At 34.1% G+C, this 14,951-nt stretch overlaps 1 protein-coding gene across 1 annotated transcript; it reads left to right on the forward strand.

Annotated features, from left to right (window-relative positions):
• Positions 1 to 728: 728 nt before the first annotated feature.
• LOC144376757 (olfactory receptor 4C11-like) lies at positions 729 to 1,661 on the forward strand. Its single transcript, XM_078045040.1, has one exon. The coding sequence runs from the start codon at positions 729 to 731 to the stop codon at positions 1,659 to 1,661; it is 933 nt and encodes a 310-aa protein (XP_077901166.1).
• The last annotated feature ends 13,290 nt before the right edge of the window (positions 1,662 to 14,951 follow it).

The raw sequence follows: 14,951 nt of genomic DNA on the forward strand, positions 1-14,951 counted from the left end.
TCTCTTCATGAAGACAATCTCAATGTTTAGAAAGTTATTTATTAATGTTCAGAATATTTTAAAAATAAATATACTAAACTGCATTAGCAGGTTCAAGAAGGTTAAAAGTATACTGAGGTAAATTCATTATCTCTGTTTCTCTCTTTTCCTCTCACTCATTGAATATGTGTGTTTGTGTGAAAAAAGTTATCTTAAACGTTAAACAATCATTACTAAAATGTTCAACATGCTTATTCTATAACTACATTTTAATAGAAGCACCAGCTTCAAATTATGTGAATGTCTATTGAGATAAATAAAGCTTAAGCATTCTTTAGATTTTCAGTGCATCAACCTACTGTTGATAGCTCCTTCCTGAGGACTGATGGAACACATTCATCAGTTTGGAAATCTATCTACTCACACCAAGTACCCTAAATTTGCTTGATGAAGCAATTGCATTTTTATTACATTTTCTATATCTTATTTAATCATTGTCATATCCAATCTGGTAAATGCAGTAAAATAGTTTCTAGAAAATTCATGTTATCCAGAGGGGAAAAAAAATACCCAGAATGAAAAGTGATTGGAACCTATTGGGGGTTCTCATTGAAAGCACCTCTTATAAAGTTGTAGTTTAGTGACAAAGAATATGCATTCTACTTCAAATTCAGTATTTATTTTATATTTTTTCTTTTCTTCTTTGCAGATTGTTTCAAACATGAGATATCCCCACACCAAATGAAACCATGTGGCAAAATAGTAATGTAACTGAGTTCATATTGCTAGGATTGACCCAGGATCCTTTGAGGCAGAAAATGGTGTTTTTCATCTTCTTAATTTTCTATATGGGGACTGTAGTGGGGAATACACTTGTTATTGTGACCATCAAATCCAGCAGGACACTTGAAAGCCCCATGTATTATTTCTTATTTTATCTGTCCTTTGCTGATTCCTGCTATTCAACATGCACAGCCCCTAAACTCATTGTGGATGCTCTCTCTGCAAAGAAAGTCATATCCTACAATGAGTGCATGACACAAATCTTTGCACTACACTTATTTGGCTGCATGGAGATCTTTGTCCTCATCCTCATGGCTGCTGATCGCTATGTGGCCATCTGTAAGCCTTTGCATTACCCAAGGATCATGAGGAGGCAGGTCTGTCTCATCTTGATTGTCCTTGCCTGGATAGGGTCCTTTATGCATTCCATTGCTCAGATTATCCTGGCCTTGAGATTGCCCTTCTGTGGACCCAACTTGATTGACCATTATTGCTGTGATCTGCAGCCCTTGTTTAAAATCGCCTGCACAGACACTTACTTGCTGAATCTGCTGTTGGTGACTAACAGTGGGGCAATTTGCTTAGTCAGTTTAACAATTTTAACCATCTCATACATTGTCATCCTGCATTCTCTGAGAAATCACAGTGCAGAAGGGAGGAAAAAAGCACTATCCACTTGCACATCTCACATCATTGTTGTTGTCTTGTTCTTTGGTCCCTGTATATTCATATATACACGCCCCCCAACCACATTCCCCATGGACAAGATGGTGACAGTATTTTATACCATTGACACACCCTTCCTCAACCCACTCATCTACACACTGAGGAATGCAGAGGTGAAAAACGCCATGAGAAATCTGTGGCATGTTAAAACTACATCAGAAAGCAGGGGATGAATTGCGAGTCCAATCTCATGTTTATACATTTATGATATGACTGAATCTCTATAAATATTAAATGTGATAATTTGTGATAACTGTGAGAGTAATATGTACTTATATATAAGTTTGTGGGTTCTGAATATTGTTTAGATGATAAGCAGTATGAATTCCATAGTATCTTTTTTACAGAGCTGTTGTGAAATTTTAAGTCAGGTAGTTATAGAAAATATTCCGTCTCAACAGGTTATCATCCTTTCCAGCCACTATGGTTCTAGGGCCTGGCCACTTCTATACATTCTAAACTCATGTGCCGGCTTTCTTAGAGTTTTCTGTGTTTTGACCTCCGACTGTTAATGCCCCTGACCTCTTTAGTCTGACTCTTTCTTTCCCTGAAATTCCATTCTGGTACTTGTGAACATGACCTACAAGTCCGTCAATCTTTACTCTGATCTATCTGATCAGAAAACATTTATACCATCAGAGCAGCTGAAATTTATAAGTAGATATAAATAAAGTGCAACCATTTTATTGTGATTATCTCCTCCCTCTTTAAGGGATTCGAAATAAGTAGCAAGTGTCTTCTTGAACATTCACAGACAAAGGAATCTTTTAGTATCTAAAGTGCCCTTGTCATTTATGACTGGATTGCCTTTGGAAAGTTCCACATTTTCAAATAAGAGGTTCTTTTCATATAAAGTTATTCTAACCTATATATTTCTAATCAAAACATTGTGAGTTTTTTTTAAAGCTAATGCTGAAAAGCCTTGAGATATTCAGGTTTTCTTACAAAATTAATGTTTACCATTTGTAGCAAAAGACCCTCTAAATCTAAGTTAAATAAAAGTACAATAATGGGCATTGTGAAAGCTAAATAAAACTAGAGATAGAGAGATACAACATGTTTTCTCAGACTGAAGAGCAGAAAGGTAGAAACTGACGTGAACCCCAAAGTGATAGGATCTATTTTATTTGAAGTGAATGATGTTGATGAAATTACCATGGAAATTCAGAAATACAGCACTTGTGTCTAGAGAGTAGGCTCAGGGAGAACTCACTACTATTGTGCAAAGCCCCTTTCTCTCTCCATTTATACTGCTATGTCCCCTTTCTTTATTTGTTATTTTTCTATGCCATTGTGTTGTGTGTATAGCTTCACAAATTAAAATGTCCATTGTTTTTCATGCCAAGAATGGGAAAAAGGACAGGTGAACAGTTGTACCTTAGAGGCCTAGGCTTCAGATTATATTCTGAAAATTAAAAATTCTTTGACTTCAGTGTAGAGAATTGTACCACATTTTTAGTAATGCTTACCAAATTCCATATTATTTTTAATACTGTGCCTTATAATTTATTTATTAAACATTAATCATTTAATATTTGTAGCCTTTCAATAATTCTTGTCACAGAATCTTCAATTACAGATTTTTCATGCTCTGACCTTAACATACTTTTTGACTTACCCTGAACTTTATTTGCTTTGCTGCTCCTATAGCCAAAATGAATTCCTTATTATTCTTTGAATGTTCTTTTCTTATTTGAATTTGACACAGTTATTCTCCTCCTTAGTTTATACCTAAAGGATTTAAAATTCACATACTACAGTGACAGAGCCACATAAGTGTTTATAGCAGCACAATTCACAAAAGCCAAGTTATGAAAGCAACCTAAGTACCCTACAACAGATGAACAGAAAAAGAAAAATGTGCTATATATACACAGTGGGATATTACTCAGCCATAAAGAAGAATGAAATTATGGCATTTGCTGGTAAATGGATGGATCTGGAGACTATCATGCTAAATGTATAAACCAGTTCCAAAACATCAAAGGCAGAATGTTCTCTCTGATATTTGGATGCTAACCCATAACAAGGGTGGGGAAGAACAGAAGTTCATTGGATAAGAAAAAGAGGAACAAAGGGAAGAGTGGGGAGATGGGAATAGGAAAGACAGAAGAATGAATCAAACAACTTTCCTATCCTTATATGTGAATACACCACCAGTGTGACTCCACATTATGTACAACCACAATAGTGGGACCCTAATTGGAACAAGTTATTCCATGTGTGTATAATATATAAAAATGTGCTGTACTGTCACGTGTGTCTAGCAAGAACAAAAACTAAAAATAGTACTCTGCCTTATAATTGAAAATTCTTACCACTATTCACCATATCTTACTGCCACAACTGGTTGTTTTAAAGTTAATTCATGCATAAAGGGAGTAATACACTTTATACTTTATAGACCCTGAAATGAATTGATTCTGTGATAGACTTATCTAATTTACTCATATATAATACAAGCCACACACACACACAAACACACACACCAGAGGATTCATAGAGCTTTGCATTTTAGAAAAATAAATCAAGATCAGAGGTAGATTAAAAAAAATGAAATATTCTTAAAATGTAGAGGAAAATGAATAGATTATACAACAAGAAATACCTCTATAAGGAAAGAAAATTTAAATAGTTCTATGTGATTCAAAGCACCATTAATATGTATGATTATTATTTGTCATTTAAAAAATAAAAAAAATCTTCTGATAAAATGAAGGAAAATTAACATAATAAATCTAGGATTCCATAAACATCCAATGAATAAGTTCACAGTGACCAGTTCACTCATATTAATACACCTAAAACCATGATTTCAAACTATCCTTTCACTTGAAGAATAAGGAGAGGGTCTAATATGTATCAGATTTTTTTTGTTATTGTTGTTACCACATAATTATGTCACACAAAAATATACGAAGTTATCTATATCTATTAAGGAATTAAAAATGAAAATAAAAAGTTTAGAGAAATGAATAAATTTCCTGAGAATTGTCAGAATAATGTTTTATTTTATTAATTTCTTAATTATATTTATGATTGGTTGTTATAATTATGTTTATTATTATTTACATTTTTTTTGTATTGAACACAGAGGCACTTACCAGTGAGCTACATCCCTACTACTTTTCCTTTTTAATTTTGAGACAAGGTTTCATCAAGTTGCTGAGCATCTTGCTAAGTTGCTGAGACTGATCTCAAACTTGCTGACCTCTGGCCTCAGCCTCACAAGTTGCTAGAATTACAAGTATGCACCACAGTGCCTGGCAGAAGTAGTTTTGAACCTGTTCTTTTAATCTCGCATGTCAGGAATAACTTCCTCTCCCTACTTTATCCCAAAATTGAAACATTGCTGTAAAAGTCCTAAAAAATCTAAAAACTTTATATGAGCTGTGCAATGGTCATAATTTGCATATTTTAACTTCAAGAAGGGAGGGAGAATTCAATGTAAGTCTACAAGTTTTGAAGTTAGACTGCATGAACTCAAATTCTATGCTTTTGTATCTGTGGTGAGAAACTTAATATCAATGTTCTTTTTTTTTAATTTTTTTTAGGATTTTTATAGGTTTTATTGATTGTTTAATGAGTGCATTATAGTTTTACATATTAGTGGGGACCATTATAACCTACTCATATATACAATGCTCCCCCACTTCCTTCCCCTCTTCCATCTCCCCCATTCCTCTACCTCTATACTAACTGTTATTCCTTCTATTCACTTAGTATTTTTTAATTTTTTGTTTTATAGGTATACATAAGGGTGGAATTCACTGGTGCATTCATATATGCTCATAGCGTAATTTTCATTCTACAGTCAATTTCATTCTACAGTTGCTTTTTTTTTTCCAATCCTTCCTTCTAACTCCTCAATCACTCATTGATCTTTTCCCTTTTCAATGGGGTTTCCTCTTTATTCATCTTATTTTGCTTACATGAGGGAAATATTTGATTCTTGACTTTTTCAGTCTAGCTTATTTCACTTAGCATAATGTTCTCCACCCATTTACCTGCAAAAGCCATAATTGTAATTCCATACTTCTTTATGACTGAGTAAAACTCCATTATATAGGTCTACTTATTTACTTTATCTTTAAACATCTGGAAGTAAACAGATTCCTAAATAAATAATCCTTTAACAAAAAAGAAAATCTCAAGAAAAAAAATATTTTAATAAACTTAATAAAAATAATAATATAAGAGATCAATATTTGCAGAGCATTGCTAAAACACTGCTGACTAGGAAATTAATGGAAATAAACACGTGCATGAGAAAAGATAAAGTCTGAAATGTATGATTTTCGAATGTTATTGAGAAGAATTAGAAAATTAAGAAGAAAGCATCAGTACATTTGAAGAAAAGTCAGTAGAAAATATACAAACTAAATACCAAAGACAAAAGGTTTTTAAAACTGACCCAAGATCCAAAGTAGTAAATGTAAGAATCAATGATCTAACCTCTATAAAAATGGGATGTCAGAAAAAATGGAGAGAAAGAGAGAGAGAGAATATGAGGCAAAATTTTTGAGGAGATATATGTAAAATTTCATATTAAATAAAAAACGTTTAGACACACAGAGAGAAATATATATGGAACTATGTGTATATACTTCATAAATCCATTAATATATATGGAAATATACAGAAAGAGAAAGAGTCAGCCAGATATTAAAAGTCATTCTACATTATATAAAAATAAAAAATATGAGCAGACACCTATTAGAAACTGGGAAGGCTATGATGAAAAAAAGAAAGCACCTAAAAGACAAGAGAAAAAAAGAACAACAAAAAAAATCAATGCAAGTGTACTTTTCCCCCCCACATCCTTGCGAATGTGTATTGTTGCCTGTATTCTCGATAATTGCCATTCTGACAGGAGTGAGATGAAATCTTAGAGAAGTTTTGATTTGCAAAAGAGTAAAATTATGATATTTGCCTTAAATGATAAGAGTTGGAAAATATCATGCTAAGCAAAATAAGCCAATCCCACAAAACCAAAGGCCAAATGTTTTCTCTAATACGTGGATACTAATTCACAATAAGGTGGGGGGCACTACGGAAGACTAGTGTTACCTTGGATTGGGTAGAAGGAAGTGATGGGTGGGAAGGAGAGGGAATGTGGGGATAGAAAAGACAGTAGAATGAAACAGACATTATTGCTGTGTGTATATATGTGACTATGTGACCACTATGATTCTGCAACGTGTACACTCAGAAAAATGAGAAATTATATCCCATCTATGTATGATATATCAAAGTAGCATAAATGCATCCTACTGTCATGTATAACTAATTAAAACATTATAAAAAAGAGATCCACAAAAATATATATATTAAATGAATATAGTCTTTTAAAATGAAAATTTGTAGAGGACCTGTAACTTTTCAGGAATGCAAGTCAGAGAGTTTGAACTAAATCCTGCAACATTATATATTTTCAGATAATCAAAAGTCAAAATACAAGGCTAAGGTATCATGTTAAAAGAAATATATACCTTGTGGAAATCCAATGTCCCAGGAAGAAACATGACATATGTCACTAAATAAACAATTATGTATAAAGAACAGTTTTTTTGTATTTTTTTTAAATTGAGTATAGTCAACATAATAATTACTGAATTATTACTTCTAAAAGACATGTTGCCAAAAAATGTATGACAGTAGCACATAGCACAAGAAAAGGGTAACTGGAATCCCACTATCATGAGTCTTTACATCACACATAAAGTAGTTTATTCACTTTAAGGTAAAATGTGGTGACTTTATGTAACTACTACATTTAATTATATGATGTTTATTCATTACAATATCTTATTATAATCTCTAACCAAAGAACAATAAGAACAGGTAAAGCTTTCAAGCCAGTAGGAAAGGTAGAATTAAACTTGAAACAAAAACAATCACTCAATTGTTCAAAAGAAAGAAAAGTACAGATGGGAAATAAAGAAAGAAAGAAAGAAAGGAAGGGAGGAAGAAAATTACAATAATGGTAAACTTGGATTAAAATATCTAAATAATAATGTTAACAGCAAACATTGTACATTTTAAAAGAAGAAGATGTCACATTCAACAAAACATTTTTCAGCAAAGAAAGTAATGGATTACTTCTCCACACAGCAACCTGATGAATCTTAAGGGCTAGGCACAGAAGATTCAACACTGTGGTTTAATATACATGAAGTTCTACATGAGGTAAAATGAATATAAGGTGATAAAACTCAGAATTGTAAGTGGTAAGGGGAATTTTTAACTGAAAAAGAAAAAGCAACAAAGAACACTTTGAGTTACTGGAAAAATTTTACATCCTAAATTTGTTAATAGTTACTTGAAAATATTAATTTATCAAAATACCAAATCATATGAGGTCTGCATTTCATTGTATATAAATTTAATTTTAATAAAAATGTATTTTTAAAACTCACCATATATAAATTCAATGGGAAAATGTTTGCCAAATATATTAATAGGCTGCCTTTTCAAAAAAAAATGAATGAGTGTTAGTACATGAGTATTAACTGAGACTCATGCTTTATGCAGATCTCCTTATTTTTTAACTCTTGCCCTTTTTCTTTTTAGAATCCTATCAAGATAACACATTGATTGAGTCATCACCTTCTTTTCAGCACATCTTGACAGGGAAAATTTGTTGAGGACCTGTAACTTTTCAGGAATGCAAGTCAGAGAGTTTGAACTAAATCCTGTAACTGTCTGATTGACCTGAGATCATGGATCTGAGGGAGAAATATCAAAGATATAAACTCGTTTTCTTCATACCACGTCAATGGGTATGTGCTACCAGTATGACTTCACCCTTGCTGGGAATTTGCCCTCTTAGCTGAGGCAGCCATGGTCACTTTCCTTTCTGTAGTTGCTCATCCCCTATCCCATACTGACTTGTTTGGAAGGGGTCACTAGGCACAGCCCACAAGAAGAGTCATGGGTGTTCTCTAAAACTTCCAGGACACTTTATCTATGTAAATACTTTGAATTTATATTCTTTGAAATTTCTCTACTCTCCTTTAAATTTAGTTATGTGAATGTCCATTTTCTGTATATGTGTATGAAAAAAAATCAGACCACTAGAATGATCCTTTGCAATGCTTCTACTTTAATTCTCTCCTATTGTCTTGTATGTTTTCTGGGTTTCTCTGGTTGTTTGTTTTCGTCTCCACTTATACAGATAATCTTCTAGCAATCTTCATTAAATAGACTTCCAAACATTCTACAATCAATATGCTGTTATGGCAATACCAGAGCTGGTTGTGAAATGAAATTATAAAAAACATTATGGTAATAAACTTATGCCCAGGGAAAGGGTCAGTTCTTCTTTGCTTTAATTAGACTTTCTTCAGGAAGCCTAATTAACCATGGGTCCCTACCTTTTGGATTATAAATAACTATCCTAGAAGTCTGATTACTACATTTATTTATTTATTGATTGATTGATTGCTGAGTTTTGTTTGCGACTAAAATGCTCAGGGGTCACTCCAGGTGAACTGAGCAAATTGGGCTGTACGAAGTAATCACACAAGAGATACAAATACCTTTTTCTTTTGGGATCACTGTGAAGGCTCCTCTGATCTTAAGGGTCCATAGGAAGAGAGAGAGAGAGAGACAGAGAGAGAGAGAGAGCCCACTCGTGCTGACCCCTTTTATTGAGGAGAAGGTATTCAAATGTGGCAAGGGGTCAGGTTTAAGGGGGGCTGAGTCTAGCTTCATGATATCTGCTGTCAGCAGGTTGACTCACATCTAGGTAGGCCACACCCAAGGGCATAGTAAGAGAAAAAGACACACAAAAGTTGTTTCCATGGGACATTCTATCCCAAACAGGGCAAAGGGTAATATTTCAAAGTATTAGGTGAGCATAGCTCCATCCATGGGGCTGTAGCAAGGCATGCCCATGCACGAAGACATGTCCCTGAAACCCAAGAAGGGTGGGGAAAGTCCTGCCACATTTCTGCAACTGGGTGCCTTAGCACCCAGATGGGAAGTGTGACTCAGTCATGTGCAATGTTAGTGTCCCACAATTTATTTATTCTAGTTAGGTATATATGACAGCATAATACATTTTGATTCATTGCAGACAACTGCACCACAATTTTACATTACTATGGTTGTATGCAATGTAGCGTCACACCATATGTGTAGTTATACATGTCCCTGGGGAATTATGTCCACCTCACTCCACCATCCTTCCTGCCCCATGTCTCCTTCCCTTCCCTTTTTCCCCTTTACCAATCACAGTTCCTCCACTTTTTCCGTGCTTCCACCATTATGGATCAACATCCACTTGTCAGTGAGAACATTCAACCTTTGGTTTTTTGAGATTGGTTTATTTCACCTAGCATAATATTCTCAAAGGCTATCCATTTACTGGCAAATGCCATCAATTTATTCTCTTTTAATGTTGAGTAATATTACACCGTGGATATATACCACAGTTTCTTTATCCATTTATCTACTGAAGGGCATATAGGTTGGCCCACAGTTTAGATATTGTGAATTGAGCTGCTATAAAACTTGATGTGGCTGCATCACTATAGTCTTCTGATTTTAAATCCTTTGGGTATAGACCAAGGAGTGGGATATCTGGGTCAAATAGTGGTTCCATTCCAAGTTTTCTAAGGAAGCTCCATACTGCTTTCCAGATTGTGCCGATTTGCAGTCCCACCAGCAATGTATGAGGGTGCCTTTTTCCACACATGTTTAACAGGAATGCTGAGAGAGAGCATCCCTGTCTTGTTCCAATTTTTAGAGGGAATGTTTCTAATTTTTCTCCATTTCGAATGATGTTACCCTTGGGATTAGCATAGATATCTTGTATAATGTTGAGTAAAGTTCCTATTTTCCTTAGTTTTTTTTTCAAAATGAAAAGGTGCTATATTTTATCAAATGCTTTCTCTGCATCTATTTATATAATCATATGACTCTTATCCTTAAGTCTATTGATGTGATGAATTACATTTATTTATTTCTGTATGTTAAACCTTGTATCCCTGGAATGAACTTCACTTGATCATGGTGCAGTATTTTTCAAATATGTTTTTGTATATGATTTGCCAGAATTTTTTGAGAATTTTTGCATCTATGTTCATCAGGGATATTGGTCGGAATTGTTTTTTCCTTGATATGTCTCTGGCTTTGCTATCAGAATATTAGCTTCATAGAATGAGTTTGGAAGGGTCCCTTCCTTTTCAACTTCATGGAATAATTTGAGGAGTAATGGTATTACTTCTTCTTTGTAGGTCTTGTAGAACTCACCAATGAATCCATCAGGTTCTGAGCTTTTCTTGTTTGGTAAGCTTTTGATGGTGTTTTCTATTTCTTTGCTTGAAATTAATGTATTTAGTTTGTGTATGTCCTTTTGACTAAGTTGGGTTTGATCATATGCCTCTAGAAATTTGTCAGTGTCTCCAACGTCTTCTATTTTATTGGAGTACAAATTTTCAAAATAGTTTCTAATTGTCTTCTATATTTCAATAATGTCTGTTGTGGTATTTCCTTTTTCATCAAGAATTTTAGTAAGTTGAATTTAACCTCTCCTACTTTTCATCAGGGTGGCTGAAAGTATATTTCTGAAAGAAAATGGATGCCAACATAGAATCTATAAGAAGAAAGTATATTCACTTGTTGATGGATGGAATATTATATATATATATATATATATATATGTATATATATATATATATATATATATGTCTGTTAAGTCTAAATTATTGATTTTTTTAATCTAATATGTCAGTATATGTCTTTTAATTGATGAGTTTAGGCCATTCATATTTGGGGTTATTATTGGTATATGATTTGTATACCTGAATATTTTGCTTTATTTTTGTTTTTTAACGTGACTTAGTTTCTCCTTTGATTAGTCTTCCCTTTAGTGTAGTTCCTCCCTTTGCTGATTTTCATTGTTGTTTTTCATTTCCTCCTCCTGGAATATTTTGCTGAGAATGCACTGTAGTGCAGGTTTCTCACTATAAATTCTTTTCACTTTTATTCATCATGAAATGTTTTTATTTTGTCACCAAATCTGAAGCTTAATTTTGCTGAATAAAAGATTCTTGGTTGGCATCCATTTTCTTTCAGAACTTGGTATATGTTGTTCTAGGATCTCCTGGCTTTGAGGGTCTGAATTGAAAAATCTGCTGAGATCTGAATTGATCTCCCCTATATGTAATATGATTCCACTCATGTGCCCTTAAAATTTTATCCTTATTCTATATGCAGGCATTTTCATTATAATGTGCAGTACTGTATAGCTGTTGTAATTTTGTACATTTGATGTCCTGTAAGTCTCTTGTATTTGATTTTATAATTCATTCTTCATGTTTGGGAAATTTTCTGATATTATTTTTTGAAGAGATTGTGCATTCCTTTGGTTTGAATCTCTGTACCTTCTTATATCCCAATAAATCTTAGATTTGTTCTTTTGAGGCTATCCCATAATTCTTGTATGTTGTGTTCATGTTTTTTTATCATCATCACTGTGTGGTCAACTTTATTTTAAAGGCTGTATATTTTGTCTTTATTATCTGATGTTCTATCTTCCAAGTGATCTAGTCTATTGGTGATGCTTTCTATTGAGTTTTTTTTTAACTTGGTTTATTGTTTCTTTCATTTCAAAGCTTTCTTATATATTTTTTTCAGAATTTCTGTCTCATTCTTGAAGTAATATTTTGCTTATCTGTATTTGCTCCCATATCTCTTTGTTGTGTGCACAACGGAAGCCTGTATTTGTCTCTTATCTCTTTTTGGAGTGATCAATTTTTTCCTGTATTTGCTCTATCAGGTCATTCTTCAATTACAGATCATTTTAATTATGATTATTCTGAACTCTTTCTCTGATATTTTATCAACTGTGCTGTCAATGGATTCTATTGCTGTAGTATCCCGGTTTGTTTTGGGGCACTTTCTTCCCTTGTGTTTTCATGTTGTCATTGTGTCATCCTTTCTTGCAGTGCAGATCTGAGGTATTACAGTTTATACCCTATACTTTTGTAGTGTTCCTGAAGATTACCTGTACCTCACCTTGGTGTTGGGCTTCCAGTTCGCAGCCAGTGTCCCAAGATAGATGCTGCTGCAACTAAAGATTGTGACAGCAATAGCAAAGATAGTGGCAGGAGTGTCCCAAGATGGATGAAACCACTTTCAGTGATGGAGCTGGAAGAGTGGCCTTACAATGGCTTTGGGCTGCCTGTTTGGAGATTCAGATGGCTTCAGGCCCTGTCTATTGTCCCAGGGTGAAAGCCATTACATGGGGAGGGCCATGTAGCAAGAGCTATGGCAATATCTGCAGTGTCCCATGGGTGTGGACTAGGCCTGGTCTCCAGGCTGGGTCAGCATGGGCAGTCCTAAGCCTGGACCTGAGCTTGCTGAAGGGTCCACAGGTGGGCAGGGATGGGGTAGTCCTGGGCTTGACCTGGGCCTGAACTTCCTTCTATATTGTATTTAGAGACAGGGTTTCACTGAGTTGCTTAGGGCATACTAAGTTGCTGAGCCTGGCTTTGAACTTGCAATCCTCTTGTCTCACCCTCATGAGTTTCTGGGATTACAGATGTGCACCACTGAGAACAACTTTTATTAAAGTCCTGACTGCTCACCAAGTAAGTAAATATGCACTTAAAATATATCCCAATGATCCAATTTCTAGCTCTTTGTTCAAGAAATACAGTATGTTCATAAAATGATTGTATTATACAATTTAGGCAGGTTTGTGAATAATAGCTAAGTACATCAAGAGATTCAAGTGTCTATTAATAAAAAATGAAGACTCTGGTATATATATATATATATATATATATATATATATATAATGAAATATACTTCAGCAAGAAAAAGGAGACAAGCACTGATAAGCACAATACCTGTAATTAATAGCAACAATATTTTGATGAATGAAAGAACCTGTTCATAAAAGAGTACATTATTTATGATTTTATTTATATAAGTTTCTAGAAGAGGCAAAATTAATCTATGGTGTAAAGAAACCTAAAAGCAGCAGAGTAGCAATGGCCTATTGGGATGGGACACTAGTAATTATCCGAGCTTCAACATCTCCTTCGGATCTCCCTTCTATTTTCACATTTCCTTCCCCCACTTTCCCCTTTATTTTGCCTTAGCTTTTTCATTAGAGAGAAAAGAGTCAAGCCTTAACTCTGGGTATGGTTTATTTAACTTATCATGAAGTTCTGCAGTTCCATCCATTTTCCACCTAATAACATAATTCCATTCTTCTTTAGGGCTGAGTAAAACTTCACTGTGTATATGCACCATATATTCTTTATTTATTCATCATCTCATGGACACCTGGGCTGGTTCCATAATTTGGCTGTTGTGAATTGCACTTCTATAAACATTTTAGTGCCTATATCACTACAATATGCTGATTTTAATTCTTTTAGATAAATACCAAAGAGTGGGAAAGTCGGATTGATTGTGATTCCACTTCTAGTCTTTAAAGAAATCTTAATTCTGCTTTCCAAAGTGATTGCATTAATTTGCAGTCAAATGCACTGTGTGGATGTACCTTTTCCCCCACACCTTTGTCAGCATTTATTATTATTTGTATTCTTGATGATTGCCATTTGGACTGGAGTGAGATGAAATCTCAACAAAATTTTGATTTCCATTTTTCTGATTGATAAAGATGTTGAACATTTTTTTTCAAGTATTTGTTTTCACTTGTATTTCTTAAGTTGAGAAGTATCTATTTAGGTCTTTTGCTAATTTATTGATTACATTTTTCAAAACAAATAAATAAATATTAGCACACAATTATTGACTGAGATTCATATTTTATTCAGATATCCCAATTTTTATGTCCTATCATTTTTCTCTTCAGAATCCTGTCCAAGATGACACATTGATTTAGTCGTGTTTTTGTCAGCACAGATAGACAGGGATACTGTCTTTGTTTTTCAATGACCTTGACACTTTTCAGGAAAGCAAGTCAACATTTTGAACTAACATTCTCAGGTATTGCTTGCCTGCTGTTACTCAGCCTGGAATTGTGAGATTTTGGAGGAAGGAATAGCAAAGAAATAAAGTTTTATTTTTATCATGTCACATCAGTGGGTATGTGCCACCAGTGTGACTTTACACTTGCTCAGAAGGAACTTGCCCAATTGGCTGAGGCAGCCATGGTTGCATTCCTCTCTGCATCCACTTGTCCCCCATTCAATACTATCTTGTTTGGAAGAAAGTCACTATTCACACAGCCCACAAGAGGAGGCATGGGTGTCCTCTAAAACTTCCAGGATACCTTGTCTTTGTAAATACTTCAAATTTATATTCATATAAGTTTCTCTATTCTCCTCTGTTTAGTTATTTATTCAATTATAGCACTGCGGACTCTTGGATGGATATGTCATACTTCAGGCTATATTTCAGTATGGTTTACTTACTTATGTTGCTGCTATATTTTCAGTTTTGATCCCTGTAGGCTCTTTCGGTTGACCCTATATCTC

Source organism: Ictidomys tridecemlineatus, chromosome 4 (assembly GCF_052094955.1).
Source record: "Ictidomys tridecemlineatus isolate mIctTri1 chromosome 4, mIctTri1.hap1, whole genome shotgun sequence".
In the NCBI taxonomy this organism is placed as follows: domain Eukaryota; kingdom Metazoa; phylum Chordata; class Mammalia; order Rodentia; family Sciuridae; genus Ictidomys; species Ictidomys tridecemlineatus.

Coding starts and splice junctions, on each gene's coding strand:
- LOC144376757 (XM_078045040.1), top strand. CDS start 729: ATGTGGCAAAATAGTAATGTAACTGAGTTCATATTGCTAGGATTGACC.